The sequence below is a fragment of the Aythya ferina genome (genome assembly GCF_964211825.1).
Source record: "Aythya ferina genome assembly, chromosome: 3".
NCBI classification, from domain to species: Eukaryota; Metazoa; Chordata; class Aves; order Anseriformes; family Anatidae; genus Aythya; species Aythya ferina.
Genome location: NC_140298.1, coordinates 107976 through 132990, shown reverse-complemented (window position 1 = coordinate 132990; position 25015 = coordinate 107976). Strand labels below are relative to the sequence as shown.

The following is a 25015-nucleotide window of genomic DNA, read 5'->3' as shown; positions in this document are numbered from 1 at the left end:
TTTGTAAGTAGTCACTTATCCTTTCTTGTCAGCCTACGCTTTTGTGCTGCAGGTGTTGCTTCAATGCATCGGCCTCTGGCTGCATTTGCAGTGCTGGGAAAATGCTGCTTTTTCTATGTACTGTCCTGTGGCAGTAGTGAGTAGATGTTAGAGCTTGGAGGCTCTGGTCAGGCCTGGTGACTGCCATTCCTTGCATCCCTTTCCAGCCTGCAGGACTGCTCCTACCAGTTGCCTGCTCTGGGGCACCTGGACTTGGCTTTATCCCCATGTCTCCTGAATTTCAGTTCCTGCTGGAGCAGCAGACCCTCAGGCTTAGTGAAGCCCCTGGTGTCTGGGATTTCTGTGTCTGTTTAATGGTCTTTCTGATGGCATAGCTTTTCCTGTAGAGCTGCTTCTTCACCGAGTTCCAGACTCTTGCAGACAAGAGATGCTGTTGGGAGATCTAAGTTTCACAGTCAAGGAGCTTATCTAACTACTTAACTTTTGCCAAGTCATCAGGAGAATGTGTATCAGCCTCTCTAATGGTTTCCAACAGGTGCCCCTTAATCTTAGCACTGAAGGCTCTTAACCCTTTCTGGAACAGTAGGATTCTTAGCGCTGGGACTGAATTAAGACTGTTGGCTTTTTATTGTTTGAGACAGTGCAAAACAACTTACTTATTTTAAGTTGTCAACATCTGAATATGTGTCCCCAGCATAAAGACCTGGGCTGGTCAGAGGAGATCCTGTCAGGCCACAGCTGCTTAAGTAGCAGATGTTTGGGAGCTGGTGTTGGTGTCCTCCTTTCCTGGCAGTGAGCAGAAGGGCATCACGTGGGCTCTCACCATCATCAGGTGTCACAAATAGCACCGGACAGCTGAGCAGCTCAAGTCTCAATGCCTGAATCTGGGCCTAGTCCAGGAAATGTCAGGTTTAAATGGTTTGGCAAGAAAGTGTTAACTGGGAAAAGAATGGTGCCTATTGCTTCTTTGTATATTTCTAAGGCATAATTTTCTGACACTGTGTGTTGCAGCAGGCTGGGGAGGGCTCTGACAGACAGGAGGAGATGGCAGGCACTCAGGAACGTGGGCCCACTACTCTGGTGGTGGCAGCTCTGAGCAGTGCTTGAAAGCCTCTACACGCAGACCAGGAGTCTTGAGGCTCCTGGGAAAGCCTGTTCACTGTTCCTAGGCCTAGAAGAGTTCCCCTTCTGCTGTGAAGAGTCAGTGGATTACTTGACCAGTTTACCCCCCCACACCCCGTACCACCTCCTCCCCTGTTGCTGGGCAGGCAAGCAATCAGTAGTCCCCACCGCAGCAGCTTTTTATGTCTAGGATGTGGTCATATGGCACCTCAGTATTCGCATTTTTGGACTGAAAAGCTCGCTTTGTTTGTCCTGCCTCCCAGGTCCCTGTGTGGGTTTGCCTGACCTCTGCAGCTCCAGCTGGCAGGCCTCTGCACAGTCAGGCAGTGCCTGTTCTGAGCATGGCAGCAGGACTGCTTCCTGGCATTCAAGCATGACCCTGCTGCTAGCAAATCTTACTGGAGGGTGTATTTTCTTAAGAGCCTGCTGTCAAAATGGTTCAAAATGGTTGCTTCAGGAAAAGGACAGTGACATACAGTTTGTCTTCGGCAACACTGCATCCTGCTTGATCACGTTTCGTTTTGTGCTTTTGCCTTTGCATTCTTCTTGCTGAGAACCATAGTTCATACTAATTTTTTTTTTTTTTGTGTGTGTGTTTGACAGTCAACTGTTGGTAATTGGGATCTCAGCAATTACAGTATTTTTTGTACCCATTCACGTACCCACCTTATAATAATTACAGCTAGACCTTATTCGTTATAGACCGTGTTTGCTTACAGGAAAGTTGTATGGAATAGGGTTGAGGGTCTTAAAAAGGTCAAGATACAGCTCACCAACTGCTCCCTTCTTCTTTGAGCTAATTGTCCTAAAGGAATTGGAATTGTATGCCATTATTTCTTCTTGAAAAAACTCATGTTGGTTGTTTTTTACCATTGGGTTACTTTCTAGGTGCTTAAGCATTTGTTTTGTTTTGTACTTCCCCCCCCTCCCACCCCCCCACCCCCCAGTTGTTCATCCTTGTACCTTTTGGTGTTTAGCTGGGGCCGACCACTGTTCCCCTGTGCTTCTCCTTTCATTAGTGCCTGACCCCCCTGTCAGGCAAGAAAGAAGCAGTGGTAAAAGCACTGGGCAGAGACAGTGGGTTCAGTTCTCTTTCCTGACCATCCATTTGATTTGCTTTGTGTCTTATTCCCCTGCTCCTTTATTACTACTTTTTGAAGAGAACACACACCACGCAGCCATGGGGTGAGTTTTAAATAACCCATGGCTTGTTTGATTGAAGCAAAACGAACCTAAAACCAATGTCTGTGACTCACTGCTGTGCTTTATGTAAGCAAAATGAGGGGAGGTTTATTTTGGAGATGTTTCTTCCATGGTCACTTGTCAGCATCCACCAGGATCGAGACATCTGGCCATCCTGACATAAACTGTAGGTTGATATTAGTGTCAGCCTACCTACACACTACTAGTGAAAATCTAAAACAAAGCAAATGCAGTATAGTCAAATGTCCTGCATTTGCATGCCTGTGGTATAACAAATCAAACTTTTGCTTTCAGCCTCCCAAGTGATGTTGCTTGTGCAGAATGGTGCCTTTTTGTGATGGATCCCAGGCTCATTCTGTCTCTCCATTGAGCCCTATTACCAAAGAATGGTTTGGCCATTATTGGTGATAAACAGGGCTTGTGTGTAAATCTGGGGACTGCAAACTGACGGGTAATCTCAGTGGAGCAATGCTATCTGTTAACAGGGAACAGAGAAGATTGTGAATTTACAGTTTAGAGAAGGTTTTAGGGTGACATCCTGGAAGAGGTGAGCAAGTACAATTCCAGGCAATGAGGGTTGTAAAGAGAGTGCATAAGGACATTTACTATGACTAATATGTTGTTCTTTCTAGATTCAGATTTGTGTGGTTTGCAGTGAAGAAAAAAAAAAAGCATGTCAGCACAGGATACAGATGTGTTTCCACAAGTCACAATGAAACTAGCTGGCTGGCTGGCTTTGCAATTCATTTATCAAAGCATTTCCAGTTTCCATTTTGAGGCTAAAGGCTAATTATAAGTACCATTTCAGGATCACTAAATGGTGCCTAACTCAATTTATATTCTTTTGTGTTTTTTTCTTTTGTCTGTTTTTTTTTTTTTTTTTTTTTTTTTTTTTTTTTTTTTTTGAAATCTTGAACACCCAGGGCTTATTTGATATTTAAAAACAGTTTGCTTTTGCTGTAGTAAGGAGCAGGTTGTGTTGCTGCTTTGAGTCTGAGAAATATGCAGAGCTGTTAACTGTAAGGATCAGTCCTCAATCCTCAACCTGTAGATGTTAATTTGTCTGGGAGACCCTCCTATACTTATTATGGCCATTGGAAATAAAACAGTGAAAGCTGCTGCTGGCAAGTAATCATTTTGTGGGATCACATCCAGGAGCCACTTTCTTTGAAAGGGCCAGTAACAGCAGTTTAGATGAAAGGGGAAACACTTGGATGGTCTGATCCCAAACATGGTTGTAGGTGTCCAGTGATGGTGAATATTGGTATAAGACCCGGATCACAAGGAATGCTGTCCTTCTGGGCTTTAATAATAGTACAGGTTATTATTTGAATGTTCTTATTAATGAATTACTTACTACCTGACGTACTGTGTCCAGTTGTGCACCCCCAAGGTCAAGAGAGACACACGTGACCTGGAAAGAGCCCAGCGCAGGGCCACCGCAGTGAGTGAGGGCCAGGAGCACCTCTCCTGCCAGAGAGGCCAAAGGGCTGGGGGCTGCACAGCCTGGAGAAGAGGTCAGGGGATCATCCCATCCATGCCTTATAAATACCTGAAGGGAGGTGCAGAGCCAGGCTCTTCTCAGTGGTGCCTGGAGACAGCACGAGAGGCAGCAGGCACAAACTGGAATGCAGGAGGTGCCCCTCAAGCACCAGGAACACTTCTGCGCTGGGCAGGTGCCGCAGCCCTGGAACAAGATGCCTGGAGGCAGTGGGGTATCCTCCCTGGAGACCTTCAGGAGCCACCTGGATGTGCTGGGCGCCCTGCTGGGGCTGGGGTTGGACTATTAATAAAACTATTAATAGTTTTAATATTAATTAGGATAGATATGGATATTATTGACCATGGGGGGAAAAAATAAAACACTCCAATCTTTATGAATCTTGCTATGCTTTTGGCCTCGTCAACTTGCTGGAGTTTGCTACTTTTTAACTTGAGGGCAGAACTCTGTGGTTCTTCCACTTGTGCCAGAAATGCATAAGGGAGAAGAAAAGGGATTTCTTGTTTGTTTTGTCTTGAAAACATATATAAAAAAACAACTACTACAAATACCAACAACAAAGTAAAAAACGTGGATACATTGTAGTGTCTTACTTCCTTATTTACTGGCTACTTGTATGCAAACATTAAATCTCAGTCTTTCCTCTATCCTTACCAAGCTGAGACAGTGTTAGCATCTCTTTGGAATCTCAGCTTTGTTGTTTACTTCATTTATCTCCTATTAGCTGTAATACAGATGCTGAACAGTACTGAAAGATGCTTTACTAGATAGCCAGTCCTGATTTTATTTATTCAATTTGGTAACAGCACAGATACCCTCAAGAAGAGCCTTGAGCAATGATCACTTATCAAGTACTGGGATGCTTTTCCATCTTTTATTTAGCAAGGAAGGGAGCTGCTGCACGCTGCCTTGTGCAGAGCTTTGAGCACAGCTACATGAACTATCTGCTCTCTTCCTCTGGGTTGCTGCAAATCAATTTGAGTTCCCCGAGGAACTGTGGAATGTAGACTGGGTAAATTTGAAGTGATTTCTAGACACTGCTTTTGTAGCCTGCAGGTATTAAAGAACTGCCACCTCCTCATCTTGCGGTGCTGTAAAAATACATGATTGATCTGTACTGGAAACTGCAGGAGTGGCACTAACCTGCTGAGGGCAGAAGACCTGAGGCTTCCACTTCTTGCCAACAGATAGCAACAAGCCTGGCCCCCTCCCAGGAATTTTCCTACAAAGCCTACCAGCAGCATCCAGCCCCTTCAGCCTCTGCAGATGGGCAGCAGAAGGAGCTCACTCCGTACTGATACTGCAAGCAGCAGCTGTACCAGCCCCAGGCTAGAGCCTGTAGGGATTGGTCACAGAAGCGTGTGGGTCTCCTACCCCAGGGTAGGTGCTCCCTTGCTATCAGACCAACTCTTCACGCTGAATTCTTCAGTTTCTTGAGCCTCCTGTGACCAAATGTGGTGGTGACCAAAGTCATCAGGATAAAGACACTAACTTTCTGTGTGCAGAACTGGGTGAAAGCCTATGGCAGCTGAATTTCATGGGGATAGAGAGTTCTCTATCTATTATGTTTGACAGCACTGACTGCTTTATTTTGACTTAAATGAGACCAGGCAGTTGGAATGCAGACTGCAGAGGTGTTCCGCTTACAAGCAAAGCAGTTAGTGTTTTTGCTATTCAATAAATTGCGGAGGGGCAGTAAAAACAAAATAAACAGAACAGCCAGAAAATTCAGTATCACTGAAGCTAATAGGGAGCTGTGTATAGTCTAGAGAAATGTAGTCAGCTAGCATACCTGTAGGTAAGATTAGTGTGTTTTTCCTGGTGGAAAAATATGCCTTCCCCATGGGCCCTGAGGACAATTTTGGTGATGGAGGGAGAGGTGGTTTTGGTCACCGCATGGGAGAGTGATATTTCTGCTTTGCTGGGCTTACTGTCTGGGTTTGGCGTGGCTGTGTGGCTCTACCAACTACAGCAGATAAGGATGAGCCATTTGAAATGTTGACACTTGTTGCAGTACAATTGGTGGTGGTGCTGTTTGGATGGGAAGCTGGGTCTGCTCTTCACGGTGTGATGGTCCATTGTGATCATCTGTCAGACTGGTCATACCTTTACTGGTGACTGTAGGGAATCCTGGAAAGTAGCAACAAAAAGCTACAAGAGTCCCAGTGGAATTGGGGAAAGGGAGATGGGAGCTTGCAGTAGAGTTGGAAATTTGGGAATTGCATGTCAGATAAACACGGAATAAAGGCTATGGATGGAGCAAAGGCACCATAAGAGGAGTAGGTGTGGAAAAGCGAGGTATGACATGAAAACCCAAAAAGGAAAATGGCTGAACAAGGATAAAATAAATGTCTGAGAGAATAAGGCAAAGAAAACAGAAGTAACTGCTTGTTGGAAATAACAAGTCTTGAGCAGTTGAAATAGTCTGCAATTTCTAAAAGTAAGGAAAAAATTAGGGGAGAGAAGGAACAGGTTGCAGTCTATGAGAAACACATAGGAAGAAGCAAAGGATTTAGTCTGAAATTAAAGGACCCTGGAAAGGGCACGAGGTTGATGAAACTTAACAAGTCACCACTAACATCAGGAACGTCCACTGCAAGCTTGTATGTAAACATTTGATGGAACAGTGATGCCTGGCCTCTCCCCTTCCCACTGCTGGTCCCTGTGCTCCCCAGGTGTGTCTGCCTACCCTGGGTTTCTGTCCTGCTCCGTTATCAGGGTGTGTTGGGGCAGTGGCCAGGCTGAAAGGTCCGCAGTTCCTTTCATGCTTGTGGGAGTTGCGTATGGTACAAATAATGAATGTAAGCAAATAATTAAAGTGAGCTATGATGCTATAGGGATACTTAGTGGGAGTGGAAATTAGCTTATAAAGTGAAGCTTTGCAGGGAAAATGTTTAGCAAAGACCTTTTGCTATTGATGTGGTCATAACTTTGAAAGTAGAGTTATGAATGTTAAACTTGAGTAGAACAAGAATTTAAAAATAAAGAGTGTTTACTGTACCACGTGCACACTATTGCTAAACAAAGAACTTCAAAGTTGATGACAAAGCTGTATGTAATCTTGTGTGATGAAACCTGAAACGGGACAAACACAGCTTGGTTTTCATTTATAGTTTAAGACCCATAATCTGTTCAAGTTCATAAAGATCTTAACAAAACTGAGCGAAGTTTTTAGGAGACCTTGAGTTATAGTTTGATGGAAACAATGCAAAAAGGATGAGACTTCTTGCCAAAGCAGACAGAAGTTATGGTTTTGACCGTGTTTTAAGTTTGGAAGTTAGACTAAGCTCCAAAGTAAAATAAAACTCAGACTTCTGGCCAACAAAAGAAAAAAGTGAACTGGAGCCACAACTCTTCTTTGTCAGTCTGTAAACCCCAGTCTGTGGGTTTATTTATCATTGGCTGGTGGTGGTTGGTTTGTTTTGCATTTTACCAGTTTACCAGATTGCCATAAATAAAAATGCAATACAGATTGTGCTCTGCATTCTTGTTTTCATGTCAACAAACATCTGGAAACTCAGCCTGTGTAATAAATTGACCTCAGCATTTTTTTTCCACAGTGTCTCTTTTGGAAATGGTTGTATTAACACTCACTCTGCTCTAGAGGAGAAAATCAGCTGGGCTTGTGTTTCTTGTTGCAGATGTAGTCTTGGAGAAGGCCATGCATAAGTGCATTCTGAAGCCTTTGAAAGGCCACATTGAAGCGATGTTAAAAGAGTTTCATACTGCAGATGGTTCTTGGAAACAGCTAAAGGAAAACCTGCAGCTGGTGCGCCAGAGGAATCCTCAGGAGCTGGGCGTGTTTGTTCCAACACCAGACTTTGTGGATGTTGAAAAGATTAAAGTCAAGTTCGTGACCATGCAGAAAATGTATTCGCCTGAAAAGAAAGTCATGCTGCTGCTGAGAGTTTGCAAATTGATTTACACTGTTATGGAGAATAACTCAGGTATGGTGCTTCTTGTGGTTCACACTCACTGAGCTTCCAAACCTGGAACTGGGGATTGTCTTTTGATGCAGGGAATTAGACCACCTGATTTTGCAGATGTGTCTCTCCTCCTGGAATTCTCATAGCACACCTCCTTGCTATTTTCAGAGGGGTTCTTCCTCTTTCCTTCTTTCCTGGTATCTCTGATGTGTCTGGCAGCAAATCTACAAATACAATGTGAAAACATATTTGCTTCACTGTAGGCTTCTTAAACTGTGAGGCTGTGATGTGAGCCTTGAATTCTCCACTGAGTATAACTGAGTATTTTTCTGGACAGTATAATTAAGGGTACGCTCAGTATTTCAGTATAGTCATTCAGTGGTGTGTATTCAATAAAACAGCTACAAGGGTTCTGTGTTAATAGGTGGTCAAAATTACCCTCTGATCCAATTACCCTCTGACCCTCTGCTCTGGTAGGTCATGAGTTCAGATGGCCAGTGCTGGTGGTACGGGGAGATTTTTTTCCTAAGTAATTATAAACTGTTGCAGATGGTAGGTACTCTGCTTTTTAAGTGAGCACTGAGTCATCGAGTCTGTAGCTGGGTCTGGTGCTGATTAAGGTGCCTGCTTTCTTTTGAGATGAATACTGAAGGCTTGTGGTCATTAAAGACCCACAAGCACTTTTGTGGCTTTTAGGTCCAAGCTCCTGCTCAGCTTATATTCTGTGCAAATACCTGCATTTTAAAATGGATATAGGAATCTTGGCCTGAAGTGCTGTAGACTCATTTTTCTTTGCCTTTACCATATTGAGTAAGGTGTTTCCAACATTCCAACATGTACAAGAACTATTAAGAGGCTGCTGCTGGTTAATGCCTGTACTTGAGGGGCTTAAGGTAGGTGTGGCACATGTTCTTGGGTTGTCTTGTTTTGTCCTGTGAAGCTTGTGAAAATGGCATTGAGTGTCTGCTTCACCATGTGCTCCCATACAGTGAATGGTGTAATTTGGAGTCTGTGCTTCAGGTGGCATAACTTTAGATCAGCCCTTCAGTCATCTGGAGTTTCACCAAAGATTAAGGTGGCTCCTGCTCTTGTTGGCTTGAAGTGGTCATCACACCAGTTTTGCAGTTAACATAGTTTATCCAGATTCAGGGATTTGTCCCCATATACTAATTTTACTAATTTGTCCCATATGCTAATTTTCTAAACAAAGTTTAAATGTGATAAATGCACAAACAGATGTAGGTAGCCATCTGTGCTTTAGCCATGTGCTACTTTTGCTGATGGTGCTTCAGCAGCCGTTTGGGGATGATTTATGAGGCTTTGCTCACTAGTATTTTTAACTATGATAGGTCAAGAAAAGGAACTCAGTTTTCATGTGAAGTCTAATAGGCTTTTATATTCAGGCCTCTCTCCTGAGATTGAAATTCAAATTGATATTTGTGGCTGCATCTTTCCAGAAAGTAGGTGTCCCCTACATTGAAAAAGAAAATGTCTATTCATCTTCTATTAGCCTGTGATAGAAGTGGAGTGGAAGCCAGTCTGGATTTCAGGATTAGCCTTTTGGGAGTTGACCAGTTGAACTGATTCCAAGGTGAATCCAGTCTTTACATTCCCTCACATGCTTCAAGGCATGCATCACCAGATTTGTGCCCATTGGAAATAAGGGTTCAAGCTAGTGTGAGTCTCCTGTCCATTGAGTGCCAGATCACAGAATCACAGAATCATCTAGCTTGGAAGAGACCTCCAAGATCACCTAGTCCAACCTCTGACCTAACACTAAAGTCCTCAAGATGAGAGATTACATTCTCTTGGCCACATGTTGAGAACAGAAGGCTGTAGAGCAATATAAACTTGTTGGTCAGAAAAGGCAGCAAAACAATACTTTGCTTTCAGATGACAAAACTGGTAAAAATACATTGTCTGTCTCTGTGTTCCTTTCACCCCAGGGAGGTTATATGGAGCTGATGACTTCTTGCCTGTGCTAACATACGTATTAGCCCAGTGTGACATGTTGGAGCTGGATACTGAGATTGAGTACATGATGGAATTGCTGGATCCATCTTTGCTGCATGGAGAAGGTAATGTTCTTATTGATTTTTATTAGAATTAGGCAAAGAACTAGGGAAGGGGGACTTTCTATCACAGTGTAGCTGCTGTTACCTTGTCCATGTAGAAGTACTCTCAAGGGGAGTGCTAAAGCCAGTGGTGCCGATAGCATAACAAGAGAACATCCTAATTCTTTCAATCTTACATTAAGAGTTCATTTGCTTGAGGTGTATAGGCTTCAGTGATCAGGGAAGCTACTGGTGTATACTCCTTTATGAGGGAATATCTTGGGTTTCATGACTTGGCAAGCAAACACAAGCACTGTGCAGATGCCAAATGTGTATGTCCCTATATGTCCCTGTGTTTAGCCTGAAAATATGCTGAGGGCTAATGTCCTATAGGGCTGCAGCATTCAGTTTAGTTGTGATGTATAATGGGGCCTGGCTTTGGTGCTTTGTGGAGAGCTTTTTCTTGGAGAGCTGTGTACCAGGGCAGCACTTTTGAGAACACATCCCCTTTGGTGGTCTTCACTTCTTCCCAATAGTTGTTTCTCACAAAGCATTTTTATGAGCCCTAGGAATACATTTACTAAGGCTACGAAGGTACTCTTGGCCTGTGGCTGAAATACAGTACAGAGAGGGAAATCTCCCTCCTCTCTGTTTTCCTGGTGGTGTTTTGAACAAAAACATATTCTGAAAACCTTGGTAGGTAGGCCCCAGAATCTACTGCTTTATGAAGAAGTTTTAAAAGTTCTTTCAACCAAGCTCAGCTGTGATTTTGTGTGTTCGCGTTTCATGTCCCTGCTACCTTTCAGCTTTGTGGAATCGCTGTATTCTCTTACACGTTGGTATGTATGAAAGAGCCTTGCCAGGATTCCTCCCATTTGGCACTAGTCTGTTCTTTGCCTTTGTGTATACAGCATCCTCTAGTGCATCGTCCAGGAGCCTTTGCGTGGAAAATACTTGAGATGTGAAACTGGAGATGGTGAACACACAGTTACCAAACTATTGAGTCACGGTGTTTTTAATTCAGCAAAAGAAGTCCAGCTGTTGTTTGGCCCTGTCTTCAGCACCAGCTGAACTATGCTGCGCAGAAAAAAATTTGTTTAGTGCTTTGGGGTTTTGCAGTTCAAATGTAATGTGTTGTCCAGTTTGGCTCATAAGTCTTGTATGTGTTTGTGTATAAAATCTGTGGCAAAGTTAAAGACCACGAGAATGCTGTTCTGAAATGTTGAAAATTGCATACAGTATGAGTATAGAGTATGTCTTTGAATCACTCCATCAGTAGACTGTCCTGATTCATAGTTGTACTATACTGTGCAAATAATTAAAAAAAAAAATAAAATAAAATAAAACAAATGAGAGGCATGTCTTTTGTTTCCAGTGGTTGTTGAGGACTGTTATCTTGTGCTGAGACTGTTTTCCTTTGTGACCTGCAGCTTCTTTTGTATGTCAGCAACTCCATCTTGTCTTTAAATGTATTCTCTAGTCGTGTAATGACAATGAAGTATGTAAGGAGGACTGCAGACATCACCTCTTGAATTAGATGAACATTATGGGGAATGCTAAAAAGGTGAAAAAAACAGAGTTGTCTTTTTAAAAATGAGCAAATTCTGGGATGTGAGTGTGAGTCTAAATCTGTCATTATTTCATTGCCACTGAACATAATTGCTTTTGCATTCCTGAACAGTGGTAGACTGACTTCCATTTCATTTAAACAGTTACATTTACTGCATCAATTCTCAAAGCTTGGGAAGGGAGTAAATGTTTGGAAACTGTTTAGGAGAAAACTCTTGTTCCAGCTTTGTAAAAATGTTCAGGAGCAAAGGAGCATCTTACACGAGTCACATAAGTAACCAGCTATCCCCAGTGCTACTGGATCCAGAGTTAGATTATTACTGTACCACTTGATAATATGGAGTGTGATAATATGGACTACTGCATCTCTCTTAACATCCCATGTAATAGGTAGCAGGAAAACTAGCTGTTCATAAGCATAAATATTTTGACAGTTGAATACAGCAACTCTAAAATATATAGCAATTGTATATAGAAACTGTGAGAACTAGTGTGAGATCTGTGAAATTAAGAACTAGCGTTGTGGTTGTGACCGCTCTGAGAATTTATTCCCTTGCTGTCCTTCACAGGAGGCTATTACTTGACAAGCGCTTATGGAGCACTTTCACTGATCAAGAATTTTCAGGAAGAGCAAGCTGCCAGACTGCTAAGTTCAGAAGCCAGAGATACTCTTCGGCAATGGCACAAAAGGAGGACAACTAACAGGACAATACCTTCCGTTGATGATTTTCAGGTACAGTCCAGGGCTTAAGAACTAAAACAAATGCAACCAGAAATTGTTTTGTTGAAAATGTCAATTTGAGAGGTTTGTTTCATTATGATTGCCATGGGGGTATGACGTCAGTGAAGTGAAGCAGTGCTGAGAACAGGGGCTGGCAAACTTTCCTCAGTTCTGAAGTCTTTGTACTTTATAACATAATTCAATTATGATATCTGAAGAAAGTGCTAAATATGCACCCTCCCACCCTCCCTTCCATCTAAGTCACTCAGAGTATGGACAAACTGAATCCTATCTTTGATTTAGCTTTTTTTTTTTTTTTTTGGTGTGCTCTACTGCTAAAAAGAACAAATCATGTCTCCGGTGGTATAAATCAGCACAGCTCCCCAGTGACTAATGGTGGCATACAGCAGGTGGCACAGAGGAGAGGTGGGAGAATAGTTTCCTACAGTTTTAAAGTTAATGCAAAGAGTAGTATTCTATAATGTGGATCTTTTCATGTGTGTTTCTTTTTTCCCCACCATTTCTTTCTGCTCTTTTCAGAGTAGGGCATTAACTTCAACTGAAGAATGACAAAAGTCGAGACTGTTTCGTCTTTAAAAAACAGGCCTGCATGACTTTAACATAAAACCATAGGATGCTGGTGACCGGCTGTTCAGATATTTCAGTCCACAAACTGATGTAGGGAAGATGTTGGAGTCAAGAAGGAAGGATTTACTACTCTTTCACTTGTTAATAGTCCACAGCACAAAGTTTTTGGAGAGGTTAATGACAACCTTCAGTTAGTTTTGATGTAGTTAAGAGCTTGAGAAATGAGGGTGTGGCATCAGAAGATCATGAAACTTTCCAATTGAGGCTTCCTCTACTTTATCCACGTCCACCCGAAGGACTGCACAGCAACACTGAACAAGAAAGTTCGGGGTGAAGAAGCAGTCTTGTGCAATTCTCCTCTTAGGAGGACAGACAATTAACAGAAACACCAAACTCTACGATCAGTGCTCAAACCTAGTCCATCTTATTGGGATATATATTATATTGTGCTTACTTGTGTTTAGGTGGAGTCTCAAGCTACTTAAATCTGATGTTCTTTCTTGCAAAAACAGTGCACCATTCATAGGAAAATTCATCCTCTTGTATCTCTGCTGGATGGCATGGAAGATTCTTTTGATAGGATCTTGTTCTGTCTGACCTCTTACTCATCAAATCAACTTTAGCCAAGCTGAAGTGCAGCCGGGTGCCATGGTGGAACTGGGAGGGTGCAGGGGATGGGGGAAGAGCCGGCGCTGTGTGTGTACACTGCTTCTCATTCTGTTGTCCCTTTCAAAAGAGAGTCTCTTCTGCCTGCTTAGAATGCCAGTTTTCCATCTTTTCTCTCAGTGCCCCATAGTCCTTGAAATAAAGCACCTTCCTTGTGACAAACCTGTAACACAAATTCAGCTGTACTAATTTGTCTTGCATCAAACCAACTTGCATCAAACCAACTTGCATCAGCACCTACTGATCTGTGATGGTCTCACAGCCTTGTAGCTTTTGGGCTTCTGAACACCTTCATCCTCTGTCCTTCAAAGGGATGGAAAAGTCAAAAATCCATATATTGATGATGATTAGACAACTTTCTTATACTGCAAAAATAATTTTGATACTTACTATATGACTTATTTGTGCAACCATCAGCTTCCCCTTAAAGCAATTCTGCCTGCCTGAAAGCACATGCATTTAAAAATGCACCTTCTGTGTGTTAATTGTACTAGAAATTAGAACTGTGGTATACTTGACCTTATGTAGGGCTGCTTATATTTTTTACTTCAAGTTAGATAACAAAAATAGACAAGTTTTGCCCAGGTGGGCTCAGTCCCAGTGGTTTAAAAGCTCTTCAGTGTTTCAGTCTACAAGCTATCAAAAAAAAAAAAATCTTTAATAAAGACAGGAATGCTCTTTGGAACTGAGATCATCTTAATTCATTTAGCATACAGACACAGGTACAAGCTCACTCAGTAAACAAATCTTTCTTGATTTTCCCAATCTACTTTTGAGTCTTCAATTCCAGTTAATTCTTTGTTGAAACACACCAAAACAAAGAAAAAGCAACAGCAACAAAAAAAGCATTCAACAGAAGGCTGCTTTGTTCATGTGTCTATTTTTCTTTTCTAGTTGTTGCTTTTCATATTTCTTTACAAATGCTTTTTGTAAGGTAGAACTACATTTCCTCTCAAAGCATATTTAGAATATAACCCTGTTATCAGAACTGTGGGCATATGTTCAATCTCAATAGAGAAAAAAGATCCAGCTTTTGCCTCAAGATTATATAACTTTACTCAAATGTGGCAGAGTAAATGTTGGCATCCCTCTGTCTTATTAAAAAAAAAAAAAAAAAAAGAAAATGCCATCACACAAAATTTGTTGCATCATATTCAGACATGTGACTTGATAGTTACTATAAATTAAGATGAATTACTACCTTTTGCATGCTACAGCATGAGAGCACAAATAGATGTTTATCATGCAGTCAACACCCTTATTTTCTTAAAATAAGCTTTTTTTCTCCTTTCTGACTAACATTGTATGAAGCTTCTGTTTTCTAGTACTGACCTAGCAGTGGCAGCAACAATGTCTCTTGGGCATGCTGCATAAGATGTTTATTTTGCTTTTCAGAATTTTGTTACCGATTAAAGCTTAATGTGAAGTCCTATTGAAACTGCCAGAGCTTTCCATCTGCTCTAAAGGCTGTATCTGTTCACTCTTAGCTGCAGGACTAGAATGCAAATTAAGGAAAAAGAGGGATGTTGACTTCCTGGGTTTTGATTATGCCCACAAGAGATTTGTCAGTTTCACCACCACCATAGCAATTCATGGGGTTGGCAGAATTTACAGGAACCACTGGTGTGTGTTTCATAATTACATATTTGGTGTTCACTGCTGTCTCTGGAGTTTTCAGAGTTCTTATTTGTTTTATTTTCTGATGTCTGTTTTCTTATTCTACAGAACTACCTTCGAGTTGCATTCCAGGAAGTTAACAGTGGATGTACAGGAAAGACCTTACTAGTAAGGCCATATATCACTACAGAAGATGTATGTCAGCTTTGTGCTGAGAAGTTTAAAGTGGACAATCCAAAAGAATATAGTCTGTTTCTTTTCATTGATGACACCTGGCAGCAACTGACAGAAGATACCTACCCTCAGAAGATTAAGGCTGAGTTGCATAGCCGTCCACAACCCCAGGTCTTTCACTTTGTCTACAAGCGCATTAACAGTGATCCTTATGGTGCCATTTTTCAGAACAACTCTGCTTCTTAAAATCAGTAATCTGCAGTTTAATTTCTGTTGCTTAACTGTTAAAAACATCTTTGTTGGCTGCCTGCCTTAGGATCTAAAACAATCTATGCAGGTTTTAAACCATCCATGCCTAGTAAAACACATGCAGACACATCTAGCGTTGCTTACAAAAACAACAACAACAAAAACACCTGCAAACATATAAACCATGCGTATGACCAGTTGTACAGGATATTCAACCAGCATGTTTGAGTAAACGGCCCACAAAAGCTGAATTTCTTGTACCACAGACTCTCATGAAATGAAACATATTATACTCTGGCCTTCTGCAAGTTTTTGTTGTAGTGAGCCAAAATCTATTTTCTTACACTCATCCTTTAGCCAAATGTCACTTTGATTTTAAATATATGTATGCTAGACAAATACTTCAGTAAACTGTCTGGTGTATGCTCAGTTTCACCAGCATGAGTTAAACAAGACTGTCCGATGCAGGGCATCAATTAACTCATAATTACCTGGATGATTGCATCCTTTTCTAATTTTTTTTATTACAGAAAAGCTTCCTGTTTTATATATATTTCCTAGAAATTTTATAGCAGTTGCAGGTAAACTGTCAGGGTTGGTTTTTAAAATATTTTTTTAACTATAAAGTATTATATAATTATGCATGTGATTTTAACACTTAATATACAAGAATAAATCTCTTGCTGGTTTTAAAGCATTGCATTAAAAGTCTCTTTGGTTTCTCTTCTTTTCCTGTTATAGGAGAGTTTTTTTATGAAATTTCTGTTATGTATAAGATTGTAACATTGGCACTGGTTATTTCAGTGCCTTTATATGAACTTGAGGTACTGTTTCCTGGTTTATTGTTTATATGCATTGTGTAAGATAGAACTAGGTGATTGGAACAGGAAGTTGAAAGAAAAGGACGTAGGGAAGGGGCAGAGAAAGAATTTAGAGAACCTGTTTTAGGATTAAAACATGTTAGTCTGCTGGTTCAGGCTCCTTGCAGAAAATAAGCAAAGGAGGTTGGTAAGGAACTTATATGTAAACATTATTGTAGATATGTAGAGGGATTTGATGGCATCTATCCCAGATACTATTTGTGTTGGTGGAAGATCAGATGTATTAATAAGGTGAATGAGAATGCTAACCATTTTGTATAGTCTGTCAGCACCATCAAAATGTGCTTTGGACTGAGGAGTGTGTTGTAGCATTTCATGATTCTAAGTTACTCAGTGGGTGATGTGTGAAGTCAGAGTCCTACATATACAAAGATAAAACGGTATTTAATATGTGTATTCTGTACACTTGTGCAAGATAGATGGTGCTGTGCTGTGGGTCAGGTTGACCTCCTTAAGTCAGGTATGGCTGCTCTTTTTAGAGGGATGCAGGGTTTTCTCCAAATGCAGTGTGAGCAGCACAATGTAAGGCAGATGACTGCAGAAGTATGTCATGAGCAATGTGTATTGTACATACAAAGATCTGTAGCATTTTTTAATGTTAGTTTGCCTTGTATTTGAAACCCCTAGTAACTGTTTGTATTGCGTTTTGTAAAAGGTAATTGGTGAGTTTTGCACGTAATACATTGTAATACTGAATATAATTTTGGATGTTGTGTGCTGTGATTTTTTCATTTTGTTTAGGAGTGATTCACACTTCTGGATGTGAATGTTTGTGTATCAGTAGACAATACTGTTTCTATTTTACTTACTCTTTTACTGCTTGGCCTACTTTAAAATCTTTGCAAGGGAAGGATGCAATACGTAAAGATGATGCTACATAAAGTAGTTTGTGGGAAGTTGAATGCATGAAGTAATTTGATTTAAGACCAAAGCAGAAAAATAATTGTGTTGTTAGATAGCAGTGGTTGTACTCTCAAGGCTAGACATCAATTCACTGGTTCTTTTTTTTTTTTTTTTTTTTTTTAATACAGTATTAACTACTATCACAATTTTGTTAACTATTTAAACAGACTAATAATGTGTAGATGAAGTGAACTTGGTGCTTCTTAGATTGAGCCTGTTCAGTCAGCAGGCAAAGTGTGCAGACAGCTTGACTGCTGAACCACTCACTGCAAAGTTAAGTCTGACATTCAGTGCTAAAGAAAATTCTACTATCTCCATATGATGGCAGCTCTCTTAGGGGAAGAAAGGATCGGGGCAGAGGTGGAAAAAAGTTTCTCTGGTTGAGAAACTCAGAATTTCAGGCATGAAACTAAGAAAAGAGTGTAAAAAGGGAAACACGTGCCCAAACCACCTCAGGATGATTCCACTAATCTTAAGCGATTGTCTTTTGAAAAGTAGAACGCTTTCTTCCCTTTGCTGTGCAAATTCTCACTTCTCATAATGCCAGGAAACAGGTGATACCAAAACTTGGAAAGGAATTTGGACTTGTAAAAACAAGTTATTCCATCTCTTCTCAGAGTTAGATAATAGATATTCTAAAATAGTGAGAAACAAGAAAAAGCTTTTAAATGGGGTTGTCACTCAGTGCTGCTTCTTGTCTGTCACAGAGAAGTAATAAAAAAAGGCAAAGGAAATAAAGCTGGAGGTAATAAATCCCTAAATCTTGCTAGAAAGAGGCTTAACATACAAGCAGAGGTTATGTGAGGGTATGAGTTGTGAATTCACAAAAAGTATATATTGAAAAATGACAACATGCCATCTGCAGTAGATTAAGCCAAATCTCTTGTTTCTCTGTGCTGTTTTTCTTGTCTGTAATCCTAAAAGCAGTCACCTTCCAGACAGTCTGCCTTCCATGCCAGTTGTTGCAGTATCACAAGGCAGGTTGGGGGGAGCAGACTATTTCTGCTGTGCCAGGAACACAAGTGCACAAAGCCTGTGGTGGGTAAAGTGCTGGGTGTTAGCACAGAAATTATTGGGCTGTGCTGTGCTGAGGGCTATTCTACGACATGCCTGGGTAAGGGAAAACATCCCCCAGGACTGTTTCCACGGAGAAGACAAGGCTCTGGAGGTTGCTGGAGAGCTGCTGCCAGCTGAAGCTGCCGCCACAGTGGTCATGGCAGGGGGCAAGGTGCAGGGGCCCCAGCTGCCGACCCCCCCGAGTGCTCTGGGGCTGTGCAAGCACGGCTTCAGCAGGAGCCCACTGAGCCCTCAGGCTTCTGGAGCGCAGCCAGCAGGAGGCCGCTCCACCCTTTCAGCAGCCAGGCCCTGCTGCCAGCAGCTGCCCATGAGGAAGCCTTGGGGTGAGGCGCAGCTCAGCCAACGGAAGGGGGAAGCCAGGGAGACGGCGAGGGACAAGCGCCTGGGTCCGGGGCTCACAGCTAGACCCAGGATGGGAGCTCCGGGGTCAAGGGTCTGGGGTTCAAGTTTCAGGTCCGGGGTTTGAGTCCGCAGTTTTGGGTCTGGGTTTTGGGTTCAGGGTTAGTTGCGTGGTAAGCTCTGGGCTCAGGGCCAGGGCTTCTGGTCACCTCCCGGTCTGGGGCCCTGGGTCAAGTCTGGGTCCAGGGCTGAGGGGCTGGGGCCTGGGGCTGGAGCTTGGGGTTAGGGCTCAGGGTCGAGGGTCGGGGTTCAGGATCCAGCCATAAGGGTCCGGGGTCGGGGCTTGGGGTTTTCAATTTGGTTCCACAGTCTGTTCCAGGGGTCAAGAGTCGGGGTCAGCTCCAGGGTTCAGGGGCTCAGTCATCTCCGGTCTCAGGGCTTGGGGTCATCTCCGGGGTCCAGGGCTTGGATCTGGGGCTTGGGGTTAACTCCAGGGGGGGGGGGGGCGCTGGAGTCAAGGGTCAAGTGTCTGGAGTCAGCCTCTGGGTTTGGGACTCAGGGTCAAAGGCTCGGGGTCAAGTCCGGGTCCAGGGCTCATGCCTGGGTTTGGGTCCAGAGCTCGGGCCCATGTCTGGGTATGGGTATTGGGCCTAGTTCCGGGTATGGAGGTCAGGATTGGGTCCCAGGTCTGGGGCTCAGATACATGTCTGGGTCTCGGGGTCAGGGGCTCTGGGGTCAAGGGTCCGGGGTTGAGAGTCTGGGATTGAGGGTCTGGGTTTGGGGCTCAGGTTTGTGGCTCAGGCTTAGCTCTGGGTCTGAGGTTGGGGGTTTGGGTCCATTACAAGGGTCAGGGATTGGAGTCAGCTCTGGGGTTGGGGCCACCTCGGGAGTGGGGACTCAGTGTTGGAATTTGTGGTCATTGCTTGGAGTCAGGTCTCATGGTCTGCTCTGGGGTCCAGGGCTCCTGTACGGGCCTCGGGGTGCCTCTGGGTCTGGGTCAAGTGTCTGGACTTGAGGGTCCGGGGTTGATGGTTTGGTATTGGGGCTTGGGGTCGAGGGTTTGGGCTTGAGGGTCTGGGGTCAACCGTCTGGGGTTGGGTCTTGGGCCGGGGATCCCAGAGGAGAGTCTGGGAGCCTCGGCACACCCGCGCAATGGAACCCCGGCAGAACCCCAGACGTGCTGGGGGCAACCCCTGAGAGACCCTGCCGCCTGCTGGTGGAAATGGAGAACTGCAGGCGGCGAGGCGGGACGTGCAGCAAAAGCACAGAGTTCTCGTCTGCACTCTGCTTGCTGTTGAGCTAAACAAGATTTAAAATAATAATAATAATAATAATAATAATAATAATAATAATAATAATAATAATAATAATAATAATAATAATAATAAACACTAAAGCTGCTGCTCCTTCTGTTCTCTTTCTACTTTCTTGTGCTTTCCCCTCCCCTTTCCCAGGTGATTGGGTTTGGGTGCTGGATGGGGCCAAATGGTAGATGAGCCCCAGGTGTGCATTAAGAGAGCTCCTTCTGCCTGGGCTGCTCTTTGGGGTAAGTGCTTTGATTTTTTCCTTCAGTCAGTTGCAGGGTTCTTCAGGTGGGTCAGAGTCTATGGACTGATGCGTTTCCAAGTAGAGAGCGGTACGCGCATCTTTTTGAGGTAACAACTAGTAGGATCTCTTAGAATAAACTAATGTAGTACCAGATGCCTGTATTGCATGCAGTTCTTTCTCAGGGGAGTGATCGTTATAGCGTGTTTATGGACAGGATGTCAGTGTTACTTTGTGTGTTTGCTCTGCTGTTCTAGGTCTCTTATGATTTTTGCTGGATTATAGGGCAGATGCTGTCACGTCTCCTCCCCGCCCTTTTTTTGGGGGGGAAGGGAGGGGGGGGCAGCTGCCAGGTCTATTCGATGGACACTGTGGGCGGAAGCGGCTTTGTGAGCGGAAGGGAACCGAGGACGGAAGTGACGGCAGTGATTGAAGGCATGCCTTCAATCGGGGCGGAAGCACTTTCTTTTTGGGTGGGAGTCGAGGGCGGAAGTCATGTCAGGGCATGCCTTCGCTGAGGGCGGAAGCGCTTCGTGATTGGTTCGGACGAACCCAGGGCGGAAGCGGCATGCAGGGCTTGCCGGCACTATGGGCGGAAGCTGTCGGGCCAGGCCGTGCAGCAGCGACGTTGGTGGTTAGTGGCGCCCCGGGGCGGGCTGGGCCGGATCAGGACGGGGCGAGGCGGCGGGTGGGCTTCTTTGGGTCATTCTATCATATAATACTGGGCCATTTTTAATTTACTCTTTCATTTTCTGGGGCCCCTCTCGTTCCAGTTTCTAACCGTTATTCCTAATGGACTTTCTGGTGGTATGTCTGGAAATTTGCTCCCTTTCTTCTGGTCCTTGGTCTTCAATTCTGTCTGACCCATCTGGGAATTTTACTATGGCAATCCCTACAGCCCTTGGTTACCTTAGTAAGAGTGTCTTGCAGAGGGTTTAGGACCTATCACCCACCCACAAATCCTATAGGAATCGCTTCGGTCCTTCACCGGCCAAGTCCCTCACTGGAGATTGGAACCATGGTTAGAAGACCTCCACACTCACTTCGGAACTAAGTGTGACTGAGATTACACACACAGGCAACCGAATCCCACCCAACCGAATGGTATGCTCCTTAAACACTTACAACTCCGTCGTCTTCGTTCGGACCTTCACGCACAGAATTACAGGCAAAATATAGTGCTGCAGCTGTCAAGGGAGCTCATAAAAAAATATTAATAACTTTGCTTGCCTTTATTCAGGTTCAAGATGGTGTTATTCCAGACAAGACTCGGACAGGAGCCACCAAATGGTGTGGCGCCTCTCCTAGATCAAATCAGAACTCAGGAACCAAAGCCATCCCAGGTGAGCTGTAATAAATGACTGAGTCCCAAATAGGATTGCAATTAAAGTTTACAATTTATTAAATGAACAGAGGCAAGCAAACAGCGCTGGGTGCGCCAGGAGTCTCCACTACACCAAGACGCACACCTATTACATCAGGCGGCTGGTTTTTATGCTCCTAGGCTAATACATATTCAGCACCACTTTTGGAAAAGGCAGGGTTATTATAACTAGTTTCACAGGAACCGAATCATCCCACAGATGCATGCGTATCAGTCTCCGGTGGTCCCTCTGGGGGTCGCTCGTACTGAGGGCTCGTAGTCTTCCCCCCAGGCTTTATCCTTTGGTTGTTCTTCAGCTTCCCCCCCCCCCCCCCCCCTCTTAATTTGGTGATCTCTTAGCTCGGATATCAGAGACCCGTGCAGCGCCCCATGCAAAAGTCAGCAGTTTTTGAAAACTCCTTTGTTCTCTTATCCCCTAGACCCGAGTCTCAAGGTTTACCCTCCAAACACTCTACTGACACGAATTGCTAGACCATTCTTTTGCAAAGTACAGGAAGTATATACATTAACCACTCTGTTTCTCTTAGACTTGTGGTTATACAAGGGTATGTAAGAGAGAAGGTCACATTTCATCATGTGGACCTAGCATTGTTCTATATTGACACGAATCAGATGAACAGATTTCACAGTGTTCATATAGAATGTACTGCTGAACTAAGTGTGCAGTTTAATTTTTTTATCCTAAATTCTTTTTATGACTCAGTCATTTGTTTCTGTATGTAGGAATGTTTTCCTGCCTCTGTGTTGCTGTGACAATGTAACAATGGCTACAGGAAGTCAGACCAAAGATCTGTGATCCTAGCAGAATAGAACAAGTATAGAGTGATACTTGTGACTTGCACTTTAAGACAAGCAAATGCCTTTAAGCATAAAAATGCTTAATGGATTTCTTGTAAAAATTGGTCATATCCTTTGAACCCATGTAAACACTTAGCATCCATGGGTCACAGGAGTCACGAGCCTTAACTAGGTATTGTGTGTAAACTCTGGAGCTAGCTTCACTATGTGAAGAACTGCTTCCTTTATTTTGTGTGTGCTTGTGGGCAGGAGGAGTGAAATTTGCTTCCTGCTAGCTTTTGATGCCCCCACCTTCTGTATGGAAAGAGAACATGGGTTATCAATCTCTGTTCAACGTCTATGACATGAGACGTTGTCTTTTCCCTCATCTCTTTTTCACGTGAAAAAGGTTTTTTCTTAGTCCTTTTCTACAGAAACTGTTCCAAACATTTGGCGATCCCTGTTTCTCTTGGCTGAAACTGTTTTTATTCTACTGTGACCTTTTGAAGGTGGGCAAAAATATAATTTTGTGTAGCATCCAAGATGCAAATGAACCTTCAGTTTATGAGATAGCAAGGCTACCTTTGAGTTTTGATTAGATTGGTGATGCTTTTTGTTGCCTTTCCTAGGCCTTTTCCAAAAGGTTAAACAGGGAAGTTGCTGTTCAATGCTGATGAGCATTGAAGTTATGTTTTCATAGGATTGTGTGTAGTACGAAGGCCTGATTTCCCCTTTTGCCTCTGCATTGCTTTATGTTTATCTGCTGTGAATTGTAGTTGCTATTTTGTTGCATAGTGGCTGCAAAGGAATCACAGGCTGGTTGAGGTTGGAAGGACCTCCAGAGGTCACCTGGTCCAACACCCCTTTTGTGTTCAAAGAACACAAAAATACACTCCACGTTATAACACATGACCTCGCTTTAAAAAGCTGTTTTAACAGTCCTTAATTAAGTCTTATTAATCAAGTGTCCACTAGTTCTTTTCTTACGCTTCCCACTATTACCTCCTTTTATTTTCCTTAACATGGGAATTCCTGCTCTGGCAATTTCTGTAGGATACTTCTTAAATAGAAGTCCAGGCATATTAGTCACGTTTCAAGTTATCTGTTCTACAGACAATTTCAAGAGAGTTAAAAGTGAAAACATAGCTTATCCGTGAGCTCCTTGAGAACTCCTTAGTGAAATGCTGCCTGAGCCTTATGACTTGTTACTTCTGTTTCTGTTTCAAAACTTGTTTGGTATCATTTCAGTTTGAGATGGATTCTTTGACATCCATGCTAAGAAAAAAAACCTTTCTTCTGTAGAAGCCCTTCAACGTACACAGAGCGGAGAGAGAGCAGCTATTCTGCAAGCTGTTACTCAGGCTGGTTTTGGCTTCCCATATTGTTTATACATTCCCATATTATTTTGCAATCTTTTCTCTTTTCAGTAGTTATATAATTAAACTTTTTCAAAGGATGCCTCCCTGTTTTCAGTAGCCTCCTTACACCCTGAGATTTAGCTGTCCCTGTATTCTTTTGCTCTTTGTCAAGTCTTTTTGATACAAGTTGTATACTTGTTTGTTCCCTATGACATGGATGATCTTACTGAATCTCTGTGATGCCTTGAAAAGGGCTATGCTCGGGGACCACGGCAGCATTTTGGTATCTGATAGAGATTTTCCTGTTCTGGCATACAGTAAATTTCTTTGATATGTCTCTTAAGACCATACCTGTTTTCCTGCTTTGAGTAAGGAGTTGGAAGTTGAAAGGTTAGTGTTCATTTCCTTCCACATGGGCTGTAACCTTTGTCTGCATGTCTTGTGGTTGGTTGTTTGTTTGTTTTGGCAGGCCCCTACAGTGGAGCAGCAGGGTGAAATGTCTCAAGCTGGTGGCAGGACCCTGGCAGCTCTGCAGCTTGAGCAGGTGAGAGAACAGTATGTCCTCACTCTTTAAGGCTGTGAACATGTGGCAAGTTGTAAAATACAGGTTTATAACACAAATGGGTCCTGGAAAAAATCAGCTGGCTCCAAGTATTCAGGGCATCAAGACAGTAAGAAGATGTGTCAGTAGGAATGAGCTGAAGTGAGCCAGATGTCAAACACCATGGACTTCATATAAGAATGCAGTTCAGAAACTTTTCTCTTTTGGAGAGCGGAGATTTTTTATTGTCTCACTGACTTATTAACTGATCAGAGAAAAGAAATGTCCTTGGCAAGCAAAAAGGACTTAGAAGAAGCTGAAAATAAAGGTAATATTCCGGGTCCTTTCACGGAACACCTGTTGTCATGAGCTTTTCTGGGCCTCAAAGGAAATGAGTAGAACTAGAATACTCTGTCACCTGCAATTGGCTATTATGGCTGTCACAGATTAGGGAACCCAGGACTTTGAGAGCTTGTCAGTGTAAACAGCTGCAGCTTCCATAATTACATAAGAGATGTTTTCATCAGAGAAGACAGAGAGAGAGGCCTTTGAAAGCAGCAACCCACAGCATTGTTTAAAAAAAATAAAAATAAAATACTGTTGTCTTTTGCCAAAGGAGGCTCACTTTAGAAATTAAATATAGCAAGTATCTTCCCTGTTATTGTCATGCATGAAATGGCATGAATATTCTCCTGGGCTGGTTAATGTAATGTTTGGCCCCTGTGGGGAAGGTTGGTACTTAAAAATGATGCTTTCCGGAAAGAACCACATTACCTTCTGACTGAGGAAAGTACAGTTCAGGCAGCATAGACTAAATCCA

The 25015-nt window shown here is 43.0% G+C and overlaps 1 protein-coding gene and 1 long non-coding RNA gene across 17 annotated transcripts in view; both read left to right on the top strand.

Moving 5' to 3' along the window:
* Nucleotides 1-16972, top strand: part of RIN2 (Ras and Rab interactor 2) — a 310183-nt gene extending 293211 nt beyond the window's left edge. For 6 of the 16 annotated variants that reach the window (XM_084514283.1, XM_084514291.1, XM_084514295.1 and 3 more), the window contains 4 exons: nt 7468-7773; nt 9699-9830; nt 11945-12108; nt 15076-16972. In XM_084514283.1, the coding sequence (XP_084370409.1) occupies nt 7468-7773; nt 9699-9830; nt 11945-12108; nt 15076-15387 (914 nt within the window). In that variant the 3' untranslated portion in view covers nt 15388-16972. Of the gene's footprint in view, nt 1-7467; nt 7774-9698; nt 9831-10717; nt 11912-11944; nt 12109-12439; nt 12523-12636; nt 14550-15075 lie in introns of those variants that run through there. The other 10 variants (XM_084514289.1, XM_084514285.1, XM_084514290.1 and 7 more) reach the window with 5 other exon arrangements.
* A 3803-nt stretch (nt 16973-20775) lies between these two features.
* Nucleotides 20776-24115, top strand: LOC311434498. The gene is made up of 3 exons (XR_014691537.1): nt 20776-21239; nt 21376-21478; nt 23545-24115. It is a non-coding gene; the product is annotated as an uncharacterized lncRNA (long non-coding RNA).
* Nucleotides 24116-25015: the final 900 nt, after the last annotated feature.